The sequence below is a fragment of the Opisthorchis viverrini genome (genome assembly GCF_000715545.1).
Source record: "Opisthorchis viverrini unplaced genomic scaffold opera_v5_476, whole genome shotgun sequence".
In the NCBI taxonomy this organism is placed as follows: Eukaryota; Metazoa; Platyhelminthes; class Trematoda; order Opisthorchiida; family Opisthorchiidae; genus Opisthorchis; species Opisthorchis viverrini.
The window spans coordinates 94090-113289 of record NW_008752142.1 but is presented as its reverse complement, the minus strand read 5'-3'; the positions used below and the strand labels follow the sequence as shown (position 1 = coordinate 113289).

At 43.7% G+C, this 19200-nt stretch overlaps 2 protein-coding genes across 2 annotated transcripts in view; one reads left to right on the top strand and one right to left on the bottom strand.

Annotated features, from left to right (window-relative positions):
* The window catches only part of T265_11337 (hypothetical protein), a gene marked incomplete at both ends in the record, with an annotated part of 12307 nt that extends 6567 nt beyond the window's left edge, over positions 1-5740 (top strand). The window contains 2 exons of the mRNA XM_009177968.1: positions 2666-2782; positions 5346-5740. Of these exons, the coding sequence (XP_009176232.1) occupies positions 2666-2782; positions 5346-5660 (432 nt within the window). The remainder of the gene's footprint in view (positions 1-2665; positions 2783-5345) is intronic.
* A 994-nt stretch (positions 5741-6734) lies between these two features.
* T265_11336 (hypothetical protein) overlaps positions 6735-19200 on the bottom strand; it is a gene marked incomplete at both ends in the record, with an annotated part of 34300 nt that continues 21834 nt past the window's right edge. The window contains 2 exons of the mRNA XM_009177967.1: positions 6735-7372; positions 12859-13009. Coding sequence (XP_009176231.1) covers positions 6735-7372; positions 12859-13009 — 789 coding nt within the window. The remainder of the gene's footprint in view (positions 7373-12858; positions 13010-19200) is intronic.

The following is a 19200-nucleotide window of genomic DNA, read 5'->3' as shown; positions in this document are numbered from 1 at the left end:
TTCCCCTAGCCTACCATGTAGGTTCCATGAAGCAATCTCTGCCGCCACTCTTTTGTCCTTATACGCGGGAAGCCATCCCCTCGGCACACAAGGATGAAAGGGGAAAACCGATCCACCTGTCAAATACGGTTAGATTGGCGATAAGGCACACGGATGAATCCAAGTGGGTGTTGACTGCCTGAGATGTGTGGATTCGTAAACCGGGCGCACCGTTGAGGCCAATCTCAGCCACGAATTACGGTACGGCCGAACTACATGTTCTCAACCAGATTCACAAATTATCACCACTCTCAATCAAAAGAGGCTAACTTGTTAAGTTGATGATAGTGTGGACAGATTTGGCAATCTTCCATTGAGATTTTGTTCTGTAGGTGAAGTCAGTCCACGTTGGAAAGCCGAGAAGCACTCTGCAGCTGTTTCACATTCTTGTTGAGAGGCATCAGCAGTGCACATCTCACGAAATTCCAGGGAGTTTCGAACCCGCGGACTTAACCGTTCGTCCACGAGTGGTTGACCAGCAGTTTGGTTATCTCGCACGTGGGGTAGATCGTCACTCATCCTGCAATCACGGAACCCATATCATGTAGTCACGTGTGAACCGGTTGGTCGAGTTACGACCTGTAACGTTCAACTCACCAATTTGCATGCGACTGCAAAACAAGTTAATTTGGCAGAATCGATAGATGCGTCACCGGTAGACTAAGGGGTCACGTGACAACTTTTTTCTTTCTCAAGATAGCCTATCGGAGGAAAAAAACAACCAGGCACATTTGTACACCATAGGCCATCAGGCAAATATAATATGAACATTTGGTATCCTTTTTCGCCACCGAAATTCACGTTTTTCAGGGGGTGACCGTGGCCCTTGCATTAAATCGAGCAGAACCTACATTGCTTCGGACCTAGTCATGTGACCGGTTACTTGGTTAGCTGACCTGCTCGATCCGCAGTCACGTGATAAACTTCGTTTTGAAACCAGCTATTCCCTCCTTGGTAAACTTCGTTTTGAAACCAGCTATTCCCGTATCGCCGAGACAGTACGAAATACCAATGCCCTGGAAACACAGGGGCTAACGCAGGTGCTAAAGGTGACAAAGAGAAGGAATAAAAGGGCAATTTTACGTCGTGTCGAAGTGGACAACACGTTTCACTTGATAACCGCCAGAAACTGTTTTAGACGGCGTGCCAGTCAGAAGTACAACCCACCTATCTGTCATGAGTAGAGTTGATTTGAGTTTTCTCGTGAAAACGCTTTACTGGTAAACATTGCAAACTAGTCTAGGGGAAGACTTGGCTGTTTGATATGCTCTTCCTTTTGTGGCGCTCTATGCAGCTGCCTTGGGTAGCCTTTCTCGTAAATATTCTCCCCCTTAACCCATGGTGGTTCTCATGTCTATTCGCTCAACTCTCTGTTGAATGGACTGATCACGGCCTGGTAGCGTTAAATGGCGGTTGCCACCCAGAAATTCAATTTGCCTTGTAGTTAGAAGAGACGATTCGGAGTTTTCCATTCTGAATTTTCCAATTTAAGTGAAATAATCCCCTTCTGAAAGGCCGAGCAGTGATACCACACTTGTTGGAAATCATCGTCATTAACAGGAGAGTTGAGCATGACCGTCAATGCGGTTAAATTGCATTTCTACACAATTTGAAGCCACTCATCCCTCAATTCTGTGCTCCACGTCACGTAACCTGGTGTTGACTGGCGACTCCTTCGGTGCGTTGTTGATTGTGAACAACATAGTATCCCATCTAATTACAAGTTGACCGAATTGTAGTGTTCAAAATCCTATCCGATAAGTTGTAGACTCAACTCACTATCGAAGTTTATTAGATTCTCATTGCTGATGGTCTTAACCGAGGATTCAACAACTTATTTCGGCCTTTCGGTGTAGACTGACTGAAACGTGAAATCCAGATGTTAGTTGGGTCGACGATTACTCTCTTCCTGAATATGGATCCCGGGACTCCGCCTATCATGGATTGGGAGCCTCGAGAACCCATCTGCACCAAACCCGTCGGATCCCACAATCCAATCCGAATCAAGCGTTCCTCCCGCAGTCAGCTGATGATTCTGTTGCTTCATCCTGTTATCGACTCTCACTGGTGAGGAAAACGTCATCAGCTAGGATCGACCTATTATCGGCTAACTGTTTATAGTTCCGCCACAGCACCCTTTCGCTGTGTCCGACCTTAATTTTGGACCATCAAATATAATGGAACATCAGCAACTGCTCAGTTTTTGAACGTTAGCCAGAGCCCTAATCTCGTGTAAGAGTTTTTACACATTTCCTGTTCCAGACCGTATGTTTACGCATAATAGACCGCATTCTCAAAACGTTGATCTACGATGTAGAGCCACATCGTTTTCGTAAATTTTTGGCTAGGTCATTTGGTCGCGTCCAACACGGTTTCTGTGATGGAACTTTATGGACGCTAAGCATCGCTTTCGGTCCGTGCCCGTCCCTGACACAGTAGAATATAAAACCTTCCAGACTTCTCAGGTCTCGTGTCGAACTGCATAATCCGTTACAACTCAACGCCAACTTTCCTCTCCAACACCGTTTAATACGAGTATTCTGTCTGCCAGTTTTCGCGTCTACTCACCGCTCCCCTTTGCTCATTTCTATGTAATCTCGTGACCACTCCCACTCATTCTGTCCAGCTTTCCAAACGCATACGATGTAAAGACGTGGTGGTGGAAATCTCGCGAAAACATTTGAAGGTTGGTTTGAAGAATCAGCCCCCAATCTTGTGCGGAGACCTGTACAACGAAGTCAAGGTAAGTAGGTAACTTCATGCTGTCGCTTTCTTCTGCCGGCATTCTGACTCCCTCAAGATTCTCAATGTCTTTGTGTCCAGTGCTTTGCGACTTTTCTCCCTGTCGACACCGGATCCACTTAGCCGCGGCTTCGCAGATTCATGTTCCCGCTTATTCCGTGTTATTCGCTTCACAGATTTATCAAAATGTACTTGCTCGTATGACTTATTCATCGAATTTTCTCATCGATTTTTTTGATGAAATTGGGATCGCTTGGAGGTAAGATCATCTTAACATCGGCTTTTGGCATGTATCTGTGTAACGTTCTAACGTATACTCAACTCCATCCGAACAAAGTTATTTTTCATTGTGACCTGTCAGTTCAGTCTCTCCTAACTACTTACCGCCCTTTTCCGGCTAGATTCACAACGAAAATCTAACTGTCACTTGACGGTTATTTAAATTCCACAAAAAGTAATCTTTAACTCTGAGACCTCTGTGAAACCACTCCAATATTCTTGTGGAAACACCGTACAAAAAATAACCGGAAACCTTCGCATGAACCTGCGTGAAACTCATACTAGGGGGTCTTACAACTTGCTCGTCTTCGCCACGCGCCAGTGAATGTGCACGACACGAATGTCCAGAACCTTAGTTTGCACTCGTGTTCGTTACTGACAATGGACTCTAACGGTGTTCGTTTCACCGACGGACCTACCAGGTGTGAATCATTTGTCCGACAGAGTGTGAATACAAGCCACCAATGGATCCATACGAGTGCGATTAATGGAAGTAGTATATAGTAGACTTTGAACGAAGTAGGGCTGTTTGTATTAAAGCTGCATCTGGGTTCACATGGTACTGTTACTCGTGCCGAGAATCATCAGGTGGTTGAGGTCGGACTTCTGTGTGGACTTCTGAGCAACGCTTCTGCCGACCACTCATGGACAGCTCACCGTTTGATTGGAAACTTAGGCAGTGTCCCAACGATCTGTTGACTTGGTCGGGACGACCTGACTTCTGGTGAATAGTCGGATTGTTTGTCCGACTGGCAGTTTCGACATCTGTGCACGTAAACTCCTCCGACCGTGAGTAACTATGAGACAGCCCCGTTATTCATGTTCTTTTGATTCATTTCCATCGTTCGAGGGATGCAAAATTCGTCTTTGTGAACAAACGGGTACTAGACAACTTTCAAAATCCACAATGGCGAAGCATCCCAACCTCAGATCTGTTATTTAACCTTTTTGCGCAAAATGTTCGACGGAACTAGCAGTATCACGGAAGGGCGTCCCTTTGTTGAGGACCAGCCTGACCGTGAGCACAGACAAGTGGTTGCAACTGTACTATATCAAATTGTGCTTACCCCAGTGTTGTCGTTGCATAGTTCTTTCGCAGAGTTCGTCAAGGCTCAGTGATTAAGGTCAGTGATTCGAACCCAGTTCCAGTATCTCTACTGTTCCTGTCTAGGCTTGGACAACCTGATAATATATCAACCCTCGTGCTTCTTTCGGGTGGCATGGCAGCTAGGGACCGGACGGGTGTTACAGCTGAACGATTTTTTTAAATTTGTCAATGAACAACTCCATGCTCTTAGGTACCTTTCATTGATATCTCTGGTGCTTAGTGGTTGCCAACCTGTTCGCTGTATTTGGTATTTGGCTTGAAAACATTTTTTTCACTCCTGGAGCGGATGTTATCAATTGGGATTATCATATGGGTGATTATAGTCTTTCAGCTGTAACACCCTTTCGGTGCCTATCATTCATGCCGATCGAAGGAAACACGAGGGCTAGGATACTGCCAGGTTGCCCAAGCCTATACAGGAGAGATCCAGATGCAGAGGTCGGGTTCAAACCACGGACCTTACGGTCAGTAAATCCGCGCTCTAACCAATGAGCCATCTCACCCCCTTGGTGATTAGTTCCCACTTACCTGTTTCCGTTCGTTCAGTTTCTACGAGTTATCTGACATTCGTTAGCCTGATTAGAAAGGAGCTTTCTCGAGGTTTCAGCGGCCCGTTCACAGATTGTTTTTGCTTTGCGGTTTTTATCCTGTGTTTTCGTTTGTGTTGCGTAACATCTCTTCGAGAGTTTGGTTTGTGCTCTGAATGAGTCGGTGTAGCATTTCGATCAGTCTCGCATGTTCCACTGAGAATCGATCAGTCCGTTCGATTTGCGGTCCTCTGTTTCCCCCATAAGTCGCTTCTTTGGTCTCTTGTGTAGCTTCGGGTCTTGAAGTTCTGCAGATATTTGGTCCTTAGTGGTTATCCAACTGCTATTACTACGTATCTTTAAGAATTATGTAAACGCTATCACATGGGGAGTAAGTGCCTGCCTGAATGTGTACGGATGTTGTCTCCTCAAATGGCGACGAAACGTTTTCAGATCTCGGCGAACTTATCCGCAGCCACCCGATCAATAACCAGTATGCCATATTATTATCGATGCGTGAACAGACCACCGCTAACCTACATAAAACTCTTAAGGGCCGAGTAATAACATCTCCCCGAACGACACTGTTCTTTGTATGCCACTTTCTGCATCGTTTGGCATCACGTTTATTTCACCTAACCCCTAATTAGGTCGAAGAGTGCTCTTGGATGCTTGAAGACGGCTTAATCATCTCAATCAGTCTTGAGAAAATCAATAAAATGGAATGGTGGCCACGAATTTGTGATGGAGAGCCGGAGATCAACACACGCAAGGTTCAGCCGGAGAACTCCAAGTTGTCTGATCTGGATGGTGAGACACGATCGATGGTGGAGAAGATGATGTACGACCAACGACAACGAGAAATGGGTTTGCCCACATCGGAGGATCAGAAGAAACAGGAGATGTTGAAGAAATTCATGGCTGCTCATCCTGAAATGGACTTTTCCAAGTGTAAATTCTCCTAATGGTTGTGTGTGCTGCGCCCTTTGTGAACCTGGTTGGCTCGTTATGATTCAATAAATATTCTTCGTAAATGCAAAAAGTGCATTTGTCTGCTTTGTGTGTTCGTTTTACTGGGGCTGTCGATGTCTTTCGTGGTATAATCTATGCCTGTACTGATGAATGCTTAGGCATGTGGACGAAACACGGTCGTGCACCGACGAGGCCGAACTGTGCATCGCCGTATGTTTTGAGGTCACTGTCGCCTAGGAGCCATACGGGCACCCACATGTTCGCTTTACACCAATTAAAGCCAAACAAGCTTCGTCCAAAGACCGCTTCTGATTGGTTTTTGGTTCACCCAGTTCTATTAGCTGGTGCTGGTCAAATGCCGAAAATTTCCGGTCAATTTGACTGCATCCTATCGACCGTCGTGTTACTTTTGCCCTTTTCAGTAGTATGGAATAAGCTGCAGCTAGATTGTACCAACGCCCGGTGGTCGGTACAGGCCACAGAGACTCATTGGGTTTTACGCACATGGTTGAGACTGGATATTGGCTCTTGGGTAAAGTCGACCTGGTTAGTATCATTTCGGTATTCCTGAAGTCATCTGGGGCCGATTGGTTTAACTCAGTGGTCCAACTTGGAATGCTGCTCTCCGGGGATGGGGTTTGCTTTTGAGGTTTTCACAACGTATGCACGGTGCGATGTTCCAGGCTTGACCATTTATACGTTACAAGCAAGCAACGGGCAGTGTTCCGTTCAGGAACATAACCCCTCCCCTCTGAATTCCAGTTTGTCCCTGAGTTGGGTCCTTGAGACCCAACGGTTCACAAAAACAAACAGTTTATCAACATTCAATAATCTGACTTCAAAGTGGTTGTTATAGATGTATGCCTATGTATATATTTACATAATACAGGAAAGATATAACTTCATATGTATATATATGTATATAAAGAAAGATAGAAAGCACGGGGGCGTACGCTTTGCAAGCCTCGAAGCCTCCATTCATGACTGTAATGACGAAATGATCTTTGGTGCGCATGTGTGGACATTTGGAGACACTGTTCGGTTTTCCATTCGATTGTGCTGTCCAGTCAACGCATAGCACCCATGTGTTGTTTGACGACTTTAGTAGGGTTGCTATGAATATCGGTGAACAGTTGTTGCGCATCTATCCACGTCGAAGTCAGTTTACTCTTGTGATGACCAGAGTCTGTCTCACACGGTCTATGGTCTGTGGCCTTACTGGTCGGTAAAAATCCAGGTGTATCGAGCTCCGTAGTCTGAGGCTGCGACAATTTCGCCACGGATACGTGACATGAGACGTCATTCTCCAGTTGGTTGTTAAACGTTTGGAAAGGCTCGTTTTGGATAGCGCAATAACCGCAATTGCTTGCTAGACCAAAGGGTAGGTCACGTTTTCGATTGCGAAACCAACACAGAGTGAAACAAAGCAGGACTACCAGACTTGATCCGAGTAACGCAGCAACAATGACGAAAGTCAAAATATCCCCCCATCCGGAGGAATGTTGATGTACCGTTATATGTTTGATATCGGGATCTAAGTTCCAGTAGTCTGACATGGTTTCTGGATGCTGGGTAGTATTCATACATTTGGCTAGACAGTCTTGTGACTTCCCACATCCACACAAGTTGGATTCGCACTTGTGTCCACCAAATCCTTGCGGGCATTTGCAGGAGAAACTGCGTGGCAACTCTGAGCACAATCCACCTGTGAGGAGCGGGAACAATATAGACGAAAGCTATCAAATGGTAAACAAAAAAAAGCACATTTTGTGAGAATTTTCCTTTATGTTGACATTAGTTTGTCTTGAATGTTCTGGTGTAGACGCTCGTAAATAGGTGTGCTGTCTCAAGTTCGTAAGGTCATTGGTGAATTTAACTCCAGACTCGAGTTTTATCACCATCTGAGCGTCAGAATCATCCATACGGCAGGACGCTGGAAAAATTGGGTGAGACCGGTTGCACCAGAGAGATGAGTAGCCTGAAACTCTCGAGTTCCGGACATAGCCACTCGGTTATGTCGAACAAGGATGGTCGCTAGATATAGGAATTGCTTTAACATCCTTATCAGGTTGAGCATGGGACAATTACAGTAACAAAACCAGCGATATCCCGTACTGATATAACTCATGATTGAAGCAGAATACAGGAATATTGATTCACAAGTGCACGTGGTATAACTAGTGTGTGATAGTGCTCAATTCCGTAGTCGTGAAAGTGGAGTGGACTGCCACTGGGCACACCGCCCTACTGGATACTTCCAGCTGAAAAAAAACTGGGGAAAATGCGCGAGATACCAAAACTCTCAAGCAAGTTCCTCATACGGTCCAGTGGAATGTGCTTCGACCTTTCGATTCAGAATAGGTAGGTGGAATTTTCCGACATCACCGAATGCCCCTACTGAGGACGCAAATTATAGACTACAATGTAAATTAATTTTGCTGAAAAGTTCAGGATCACAGTACACTAGATCCAACCCATTCCCGTGCGAAAGTCTAAGTCCGTAGTCGGGTTTCTTCACCTAGGGTGCTCCTTCAATAGGCAGTTCCTTCTCAGGAAAACTGACGAAAAGTGATCGCCACCTGTCTCGAAATATATGAAATGATTACATACTACTTGTTAATCCAAGTAGGTAGACGCTAGTGGCTTTCATTTCACGTCCGTTGTATTTTTGTGACAGAAAAAAAACTTATCTCGCTTGCTGACCTCTTGTGTTCCACCTTAAAAAGACATGGGTCTGGTAGCTTTTTATCACTTTTGTTGATTATTTTGAAGATAATCGTGGATCAGAGAGCCGCATCTTAAATATGGAGGAAATGTAACAACAAACAAGCGTTCCCTATAGCCGCTTCTTGTTGGGAGGGGGGTTTGCTACACGACTGTTAGTAATTCCTGGTATCCACCCACTGACACCCTTACCAACGACAGAACCATCTCATTCCTCAATATTTATGTAGCTACACTAAAGGAAACGTTTTTGAAATACTTCGGTGTGCAGCATATGCACTGAAATGAAAGCCTTGTTTTTGACGTGACCGTCAATGGCAGACGTGGCAACCATTGGAAGTGAAACGATGCCTGACATCAACAAAGCGATATTTGTGGTCAACGGATACGAGCGCTGCACACGCTATTTAAATGTCCGTCTTAAATGTCCCCTCTCGAAGAAAACTATCCACAAGTTTTCTGGAAAGCCTCCGACAGCCGACGACCGGTTTTCTCCTTCTTGAGGATCATCAAGTAGGCGCATTCCCTGAGTTTTCTTCAACCTTCTGCACTAATTGAACCGAAATTGAATACCAACTTGGTTTTCAAGGGAAACTCGCCTGAATCCTAACCGGTTCTCTTGTTTACGCTATTCTTAAACTGAATGTGTTGCACGAAGGTCGCATTGAGAATAGTTTCCTTGGTGACAATATAATGCGATATCTCGAATATTGTACCAAGTAAAACAAGGCTGGCTTTATCCAGCATATTTACTTGGAGAATATAACAAACGGGAGATTCAGCCATTAGTTAGCTGAGTCTCCGGTAAATAACGAACTAGTCTGCAAATGAAATCGTGTGGCGATTCTTTTATGAATCCACTGTTCAGTAGTTCTCCGTAACAGTTCATACGATCGGCCCAACGCCCTAGCCACAAACCAACCTCCATTTTCCATATACACTACGTCATTTTATTCTTCAGTGTGGAGTAGAATAGCAGTTCCACCAGGAAGATCAGATTCCTGGAAGTAACCCCTGAATACCCGAAATCTACTGAGACTCTCAACTCCGCTTGATGTTGACCAGAAAGACAACGCCCCCTCAATATTCAACGCGTAACAGCCTAGTATCAAAACCGGACAGAGCGAGTCAGCGATGATCGAGGTCAGACAACGCCCCCGCAATATTCAGCGTGTGAAAACCTTGCACTGAAGCAAGATAGCGCGAGACAGCGTTGGACCAAGGTTAGACAGTGTCCGTCCAATGAAATAACTGGAGACTGTCGTGTTTTCGCAGTCGCACGCACCCAGGCTCTCGCACTCGCTTATTCAGAATGAAGCTGTTGTGTTCGTTTCGGTGAGTTTTCTTCTGGCACTAGGCATTGGAGTGGGGTCAAGAGTCAGATACAACAGATTGGCGAATCAGCGAACAAAACCAAAAAAATCAAATGGCAGCAATATCGGTCTGGCTTGAGTACAGAAGGTATGACTTGGATGCAAACTGAATAAACGTGTTCCCACCTCGGAGAAAATTTGTTACAGTCCTATGTATATCTAATTCAACTATGCCTTGTATTGTGATTCTTAGTTCAAGTTGATCATTTCTGTACCGCATGCAAGGATGATTCTTGCGCATACTGATTACAGTTTGGATGTGGTATTCAGCCTGAGAAGCTCCAAGTTAACAGTGAGCTTCGCTTGTGGGCACTGTGGTTGTCCTACGATGAGATGGCACACGATCGCTCAGCGAATGCAACGACTATGCAAATATTTCCTTGGATTCCTGTTGCATTCACAAAAGATGCGGACCTTGACTCTTTCAAGCAGAAAAAGTTGTTTGGCGTTAAGCAAGTCAGGGATAGACCCTAAAACTATGTGTGCAGCAGAAACGACTATTCTTGATTTCGTTTGAACGACCCTCGAGATATCGGAGTATGCTCCTCACTTCTGGACAGTCCTCCAGGTTTCGCTTTTCTTGGAGCCAAGTAGGTAAGCCCAGTCCACAAATTTCCACAATAAACACTCGTTTTCCATCGTGAGACGAAAGACTGAAATTCAGCCGAATCTTGCGTTCATGATATTGTTCCCCACCTTGTACATTTTTCTTGTCCGACATGAAGACTGGTGGAAATTTGGATACTAGACGTACTTGGTGCTCCCCAGGAGGCTCAGGGCGGGCAGTTGGCCGTGTAAAGTGATAAGTGAACATTCTCCAAGGTCACCCGCGTTATGTTCAGAGCCCACATCTTACTTTGATGTTTATGATGGAATTACAAACGTAACTGAATCTTTCCATGCTGGTAACAACGCCAGCTTCCATTACAGCATTCCATTTGAAGGTGTTATGCGGTCTTGCCCCGGTACACCTACATTTATAGCGACAGCGGAACTTAAAGCGAAGAAAGCCAATCAATTGATATCGGATAGCAACTAATGGTAAGTCGCAGGTGCGGATCAGTGAAACGGTTAAAAGTTAAGCCGGTTTGGAAGCACCGGTCAAGTTCTGCAAGGACACTCCATATAACCGCGCTTACTGACGGTGGGGGGGTTAGTAGAACTTTAAACCTCATGTTAGTCAGTGTTGGAGTTCGCTAATTTTACTGATGACCTGTTCCTATCACATACAAGATCAGCATTTTGCTTGTTCAGCAATGTTTGTGGAAAAATTCTAAATGCGCTGACTCAAGGGAGGTCTCTGTCCAAGAGATCTGATAGGAGGTCTGTTTGAATCCTAGGAACAGCGGGACCAAATACTACAACCAAATACGTGAATGAAGGAGTTTAACCAAAATAAGCGGAAAATCACTTTCAAAACCAAGGAAACATGAAGATAAAATAAAATAAAACCCTCTTCTTTTTTCCTCCAAAACCCTGAACAGACTGTCTGCACTGGCCACTAGTACCCACATCAAATGCTTCGACGTATCCATACGTTGATCGATTTCGAATGTATGGTTTACTTAGTCGGAGTTTAATCGAAAGGTATACCGAAACAGCCGAGTTCTAAGAGAGTTCACCTCCATCCATTTTCTGTGTCCCCGCTGAATCTAGTCAAATAGAACAAAAAACGCCTTCGGCAACAATTTTTTTACTCCAATGAGTTCTATCCAGTTCGGGAAGATGGCCAGTACTTTTCGCCATATTCTTAACTACTTATAAAGACCAAAGTAGTTAGCACAGACTGACAGAACAGGCCCAATGCGCATGTGCTGGATAGTAATATCAGGGGAAAGTATTTACTCAACCAGAATATCAGATTATATATCTGCCTTGACCCACGTTTTCGGTTCTGTCTAAAACTGAATGACTAATTTACCAGTCTAAATTGCACGGCCTTTCTCCATTATCTGTTCATTACATCCCCGCCCCCAAATTCCGTATACCCTAAAACGGCCCATGATCAGCTGTTAAAACGCGCATATGGACACCACTGGTTTATCAGTCGTACTGTATGGTCTGCCCAAGGACTTATACTGTCAGATGGCTAGGAGTCGCTGCAGTAAATTTCTCACCCTCCATAGGTGACTGGTTATTTTGAGCCAGAAAATGCATCTTTACATGTCAACTTAATTTGGAATACTTTGAAATGACCATAACGAATAGGAATTAGATTCAACATGAACATCATCACCTGATAGCCACCATGAAGAGCTTATAGTGTCTGTGGCTGGCAGATATGTTGTCAACTGAGATGTGACAGTACTGGAATGTTTAGTCACATATTGTATGTGCTGCAAGATCTCCCCTCGTGTTTGACCTTGCATTACATCTGGGAACTCTCAGCATGTTTCCTTGGTAGAGCGCTGCCAGTATCGTACTAGTTGTGTTGTTAACGAGATTCCACCACAGAAGGGAGAGGCTTACTTTAGATTTCTCGTTAAAATCAACTTAATTTGCAACCTGGTGTATTTCATCAAACAGTGGAAACTCGGAACTGTGCCTGACTGCTAACCGCCAAGGAGGATGAAACCAGCAAAAGAATGTCGGAGAAGTCTCAGAGATCAGATGAGTAGCGTATTCTGATAGGTGCGCATTTATACAGACACGGTTATCATTTCAAAATCCAAAGAGTTAAAGTATCGATCCCCATGCAAGATTTTTTGCTGTACATAATCAGGAATATTAATACTAGTTGTAACATAGCTGGACATGTGTACCTGTTTTTTACTGTTCTTGGTAGAGGCAACGGCTAATTCTCGTGAGTTTGGAGTGGGAGCAGAGTGAAAAACTAGAGATTCAGGCACTATGTGTTTACATATACATTACGTGCAGTATTTTTCGGGAAATAATGCCTAAATCTCATAGTTATTGCCTTCTTCGACCCATACTCTCACCCGTACATATCACATTCAGCCCATGATGCTATATTATTCTCAGTTTCCAAGATCAACTATCATCCCAACTGGTACCACCGCGTTGTCAGTTCACATGCAACGTGTTGCACGAGAGGATAGCCTCGTGGGGGTATTTAAGGGTCACTAAAACTCACCATTAAGACATGTATTGTTTGTGCACTTCTGCATTACGTCCTTCTCGGATCCCGAAAATTCTGACCCATTTGCACTCAGTATCGGTTCGGCTATTGGTTGCGTCGATTCACAAAGATCTCCAAAGTGCCCTGGACTACACTGACATGCGTGCTGAAAGATGCAAAACAAAGTTGAAAGAAGCCATTAATTAGGAACACGATTAAACCAACGAGAATGACAAATTCTCTTTGCCATTTGGGGATTCAATCACCAACGGCTCCTAGTTGAATGACGAGTTCAGGTGAACTAGTATGGGGTTCAAATTCCCACACGAAAGGTTGGAAGTTTGGATCTCTACATACTCGTGAGGTAAACGCTGCAGATAACATTTCCAGCAGGAGCTGAACAGCCGTACTGCGCATCCACGCTCATTGGAAATGTTTCGAGAGAAAATATCGGTTTGGAACTACCATAAAATTGAATAAGTTATCTTCTGACAGTGGAGCCGCCGTTATTAAAAGAAGACCAAAAGACTGTAGCTATGAGGACTACTTAACCGTTGGAGGCACCAACGTTGATTTTCGTGTGAAAGGGGTTCGAGATGTTATCCGAGTAATACTAGACAGATACTCAGTTCCGCACCTCAAATGTGGATCTCGCCCGCATTTCAGGTAGCTGCTGTCTACATACAGTGGTGACCACATCCGACACATCTTTCCACTCCCTTGGTATTATTTACTGACAAGTCTTTGAAAAACGTTTAGCCATTTTTTGAGTGGAGGTTTTATGTGACTGGTTGCCATGAGGGCAGTTCTATCACATTGGTTGAGCAAAATGACTGTCCAGATGCTTCCCAGGACATTTAACTGCTCTGAAAGCACCCTTCAGAACAAAAAGTTCCGTCCAAACCGAAGATCTTGCCTTTCGGTCATTTTAGAATCAAGCAACTGTCCCCATGACCCAGAACTTAGGTAACCCAGAAATGCTATGTCTTGTCACATGCTTAGATAAATTGATTAGGCAGGCTGCTTAACTTGGCCCATGACCCAGCACTTAGGTAACCCAAAAATTCTATTGTCTTGTCAATGCTTAAATAAATTGATTAGGCAGGCTGCTCAACTTGGGTTTGAAATTTATTTAACTGATTTTGAATTCTGGAACACTGTGGACACTAAGGGATTGCGTGCTCAAAGCAGGTATTCAGTCACATGAATGACTGTTTGGTTTCTCAAATGGCTTCCAAAAGCTTAAACTCGAGGTATCAAGATTCGAGTGTCAGACAACAGTAAGTTACCGAAAAGATAACCTCTCGAATCTGGCACAACGCAGGTTTCAAGAGTATGGCACAAGTTCCGCCAGATCAGTTACAATTTGCCTCTGATTTCTTCGAATAAATAGATTGGTTGTGGCCCAGTCATTACAGCCTTCAGTAAACTGGAGTTCGCGGATAATAAACTTGAAATTCTTGGCCACATTTAAAGGACTGAAGACAAGATCATAGGTACCGACGCTGATCTAAAGAGACCAACTACGGGTAGACGAAACAAACATATTCTACACCCTCTACAATGACCGTAGACACAGCTGTGCTTCACTTGTTGAACAAAGGAAGTATATGAATGTATCATAGTCAACTTCTTAGACTTTCGGTCCGCCAAAAATTCGTCGAATTCAGCTGGTGAGTCAGGGTTGTACGGTTCTGCGAAAACTCTCACCTTTCAGTTTACCGCTGAAGACCTTCCACGTTCACGTCATGCCATATTTTTATGCCTCCATTGATGAAGCTTGAGAACAAGTCTTCGACATGTATCAATCACAATGCTTTCCTGCGTTTTGTCTGGAGTAACTTTTGTTACAATTCCTTGGCCCTCAATTTTTCCACCTTTGGTTTCTACACTTTGGTTTGTGTATATGTTTGTATATGTTTGTGATAATATTTCTGAAAATTATCCCAGGATGACCAGGACCTAGCGAGACCCTAAAACTTCATAAAACCGGCCAGCACTTAGGCCAGTCAATTACCCAAGAAATTCAACAAAAACCGATGAGTGCTCAGGTGTGCCAAGGAAGTACGATGGACCATGAAAAGTGTTCGGGCACTTTATAGAAGCACGGTCGAAATTGATAGGTTCAGCTGTAGCACCATTTCGGTGCCTACCTGCCATGCCACACGAAGGATGCACGAGGGCTTGGATACTGCCAGATTGCCCAAGCCTAGACAGAGGAAGTCGAGATCCAGAGGCCGGGTTCGAACCACGGACCTTTCGGTCAGTAAATTCGCTTTAGAACCACTTGAGCCATCTCGCCCCGATATTGATAGGTGTTCACCAAACAGACAGCCTAGATCAATGTCAAAAAGTACCCTTTGAATAGCGCGAGGCCGTTGTAAACGTTGCACTAGTTTTTTTTGTAATGAAGCTCTTGTCATCTTTGTTGGTGAGTCTTTTTCTAGGGCCAGGCATTGGAGTGGAGACGATGGTTAATTGATAATCTACGTTGCCAATCCGCCCAACATATGCTGATGATCTTGTAGCGATCACTTTCTAGATTACGCTCAACAAACGCCCAAACCAATTAACAATTCCTGTCCCACTGATAACCTTAGCCGACAATATGCACACTACAGTATTCCATCCATTTTTTGTTTACGCGGCTACTAACTGCGTCAAGAGCCAAACTTACGAATTTCTACCTCATCAGATCAAGTTGTATTCACCTTCTTGCAATTATCAAACACGTACGGGCACCCCATTCTTCACACTCCACACCATAAATAGGTATGCAACTTGGCCCAAAAACACACGCTCGCGCGTACAGGACAGGGGTCCACAAGTCCCCACGGATAACTACGGAACACATGTAGCATCTATACTACAGAGAAGACACGTCCCGCGTAAGGAACTTCACTCAGGAACTCTCAACAGTTGTCTTCAAACGATAAGTGACTTTTTGGCCTATTCTCTTCTTACATTGTATTTACTTTAATTTTACACATAACTACTGTATTCATCATCATTCTGATAAAACGGACATTTGTTAGTGCTTGTCACAATCTGATAATCAACCTAATAACGTTACAACCAAATGGTGAGCCCAACGTGACAGTTATACCATGTCAGATCCCACAACACAAGATATCCCCTCACTTTCAATCGTACCGACACCCGACATCAACGCCGCCTCACCAAACTGCTAGGATATACACGCGTTCACACAACGGCATTCCTCCCCGGTATAGTGGAACGAGTTCTCCGACATTTGAAGACCGCTTGGCGAGCACAAATCAATACTAATTGATCTGATCAATTGCCCTTGATGCTCCTGTATTTGTGCACAAGTTTTCGTGCTTCTAAGCACTGTCCAGCAGCAGAATTAGTTTTTGGCCCGACTCTCTATATCCACGGCAAATTTTCCCGTTCAGACTGGTGAAGAAAATCTCGCTTGGCATATCATATTTGGCGTTGAAATTCCGTCACGGCTAATGGCATCATACGCTGCTGATGGGCTCCGATACGAACAAAACTAGAGTCCAGTTCTTCTCTTCCTGGGCGCGTATTTTGCCAGCGCTGGAGGGGGACTGTCAAAATGGGAATGATCCGAGTAAAAGTTATACAATCACTTACAAATAACCGCGTTTTTGGATTTATGTAGCACTTGATTCCAGTTTTGAACTAGGAGCTCTAAGATGAGTTCTGACACTGTCGATCCGATTGGTGCACCAATCTTTTGTTCAAACCGCTCTCTGCCGAATTGTGATCAGGGTCAGTTTGGGACTGCGTATCATCCGGTAGTTCATCGACAGTTGTTTCAAAACAGTAGACAAAGGGCTCAGTTCAACATAATTTAGTTTTCTGTGACCCCTATGTCCAGTCCATTAATTGATCCACATTGTTCGGAAAGTACGGAGCGAGGAATCAGTGAAGTGATATTATGCTGTCATTGATGGTGACAATGGCCGAGGTAAATTCTTCCGCCTTTTCCTGAGTTCTTCTGAAAAGCTGCACCCTGGTGTTCAAGCGAATGATGCGATGGACCAGAGAGTTTTATCCGTAAAGTTTGAGGCCGAAGTACTCTCGGGTTACCCACATTTAGACACCAGGATGACTAGGGTCCTCAGACAAAACCTTTGGGTCAAGATCCCAACCACAAGGTCAGTATAAGACTAACTGATTAACACAGATCTTAGCGAACAAACTGCCACACTTGTTCCAACCCCCAGCCTAGACGCCATCCTGGTAGGAGAGATTCTGTGGATGTTAAGTTGGAAGCTTTCAAACAGCTCAATGAGTTGCTAAATACGCAAGCCGGCGTATCAGAATAAGATACAGCCTTTTTGAGTCTGAGTCAGAGTAGTTTTGCCTTGCATAGTTCTTACTGTGAAGCCACGAAGATTCATGGCATGGAGTAGAGAGTGGATATCAGTGTCTGTGGCTCTCCAGAATTCAGGACTAACTTGAGGAACTGTACGGTTGAGCTAAAATAAGACGTATTCTGACTGATCGGTGGGGGAGCGTTGCCGTGCTCTCAGATGTAGGTATACAGTCATAGGGCAACCTTTCAGAAAGATATTCCACTCCCCGATCAGGACAACGTTCAGTGTGAAGCTGTTTTGAAGCAACTGTTCGATGTCGTTCACCTGATTCCAAATCATGCGCGGCATTTTCAAATCCTGCGAGGCTTGGAGAGGATAGTAGCTGCGACTAGTGACCTTCTAAGAAGAAGTTCTAAGAAGGGTATTTTGTCAGATTTACTGACTCTCGCGAGTTACGCCCACCCAAAATGTCTAAGACAGATCTTCTGAGAGCGATTTCAGCCAACGAATGGGACCATGAGCCTCAATTACTGTATGATATTCGTCGAAACACACTTCATTCCCAAACAACTTATGCCTGAGACTAAAGTTACTTCATCAATGTTTTGAAGATCGGGTCAAACCAGCTGAAGACCTTCAAACTCATATCTCGGATGCTTTCCTCTATATTCAGCATTCTCTGATACTAATCACACACCGTGCAAAACAGTTCCTAGCAGGAGTTCCTCTTACGCAATGTGACAAGTTTGGGTCCTCCACTCTACTATTTGTGTTCGCTATATGGTCTTCCATCAAGTCAAAGATGGTTTCCAGTCCATATCCCTTCGGCCGTCGTACGGTCAAAGTCTACTTAGGCTACAGCTCCGAGGAAGGTGGGTGCAGCATGTAAGTAAGATAAGTAGTTAGTTAGTTAGTTAGTTAGTTAGTTAGTTAGTTAGTTAGTTAGTTAGTTAGTTAGTTAGTTAGTTAGTTAGTTAGTTAGTTAGTTAGTTAGTTAGTTAGTTAGTTAGTTAGTTAGTTAGTTAGTTAGTTAGTTAGTTAGTTAGTTAGTTAGTTAGTTAGTTAGTTAGTTAGTTAGTTAGTTAGTTAGTTAGTTAGTTAGTTAGTTAGTTAGTTAGTTAGTTAGTTAGTTAGTTAGTTAGTTAGTTAGTTAGTTAGTTAGTTAGTTAGTTAGTTAGTTAGTTAGTTAGTTAGTTAGTTAGTTAGTTAGTTAGTTAGTTAGTTAGTTAGTTAGTTAGTTAGTTAGTTAGTTAGTTAGTTAGTTAGTTAGTTAGTTAGTTAGTTAGTTAGTTAGTTAGTTAGTTAGTTAGTTAGTTAGTTAGTTAGTTAGTTAGTTAGTTAGTTAGTTAGTTAGTTAGTTAGTTAGTTAGTTAGTTAGTTAGTTAGTTAGTTAGTTAGTTAGTTAGTTAGTTAGTTAGTTAGTTAGTTAGTTAGTTAGTTAGTTAGTTAGTTAGTTAGTTAGTAGGTAAGTAAGTGGGTAAGTAAGTAGTAAAGTATAATGTGGAAAATTCAATCTTCACAAATACCTACAATCAAGGCCAAAGCGAAGTTTTAGGTACTAACTACTTCGACGTTGATTTTTCGAGATCTTTTCACGATATGATTCGCTCTTACATTATGGTTTCGTTTAAACCGTGATAAGTTTGGGACTTCTAATTCCGTGTTTCATACCGCGAGGTGAAGATACCGAAGAAACTGCAAACGTTGCCAACGAGTGCCAGCCAAACCGCGAAGTAATTCAGCCAGGTCACCGTAAATACGTTGGATCGTTGCCGGACGCTTTGATGTTGAAACCAGCACATGATATCTATCCATCGAAAGAGGCCAAATGATCCCTTTCTGCCTAGTGGCCCCTTTTCGAAGGAATTACTTTAATCGGGTCGAATAAAATCACCGCAGACTCGTATCGTCTTGATATAATTAATCCAGGGATGAAACAAAGTACAACTTCTTTCATACTTTTCACGGTGATTTAAGGGTAATTTCTACAGTTTTGTCACAAGGCACCTTGAAGATAATGTTATACGTACGGCAGGGATGCGTTAACTTG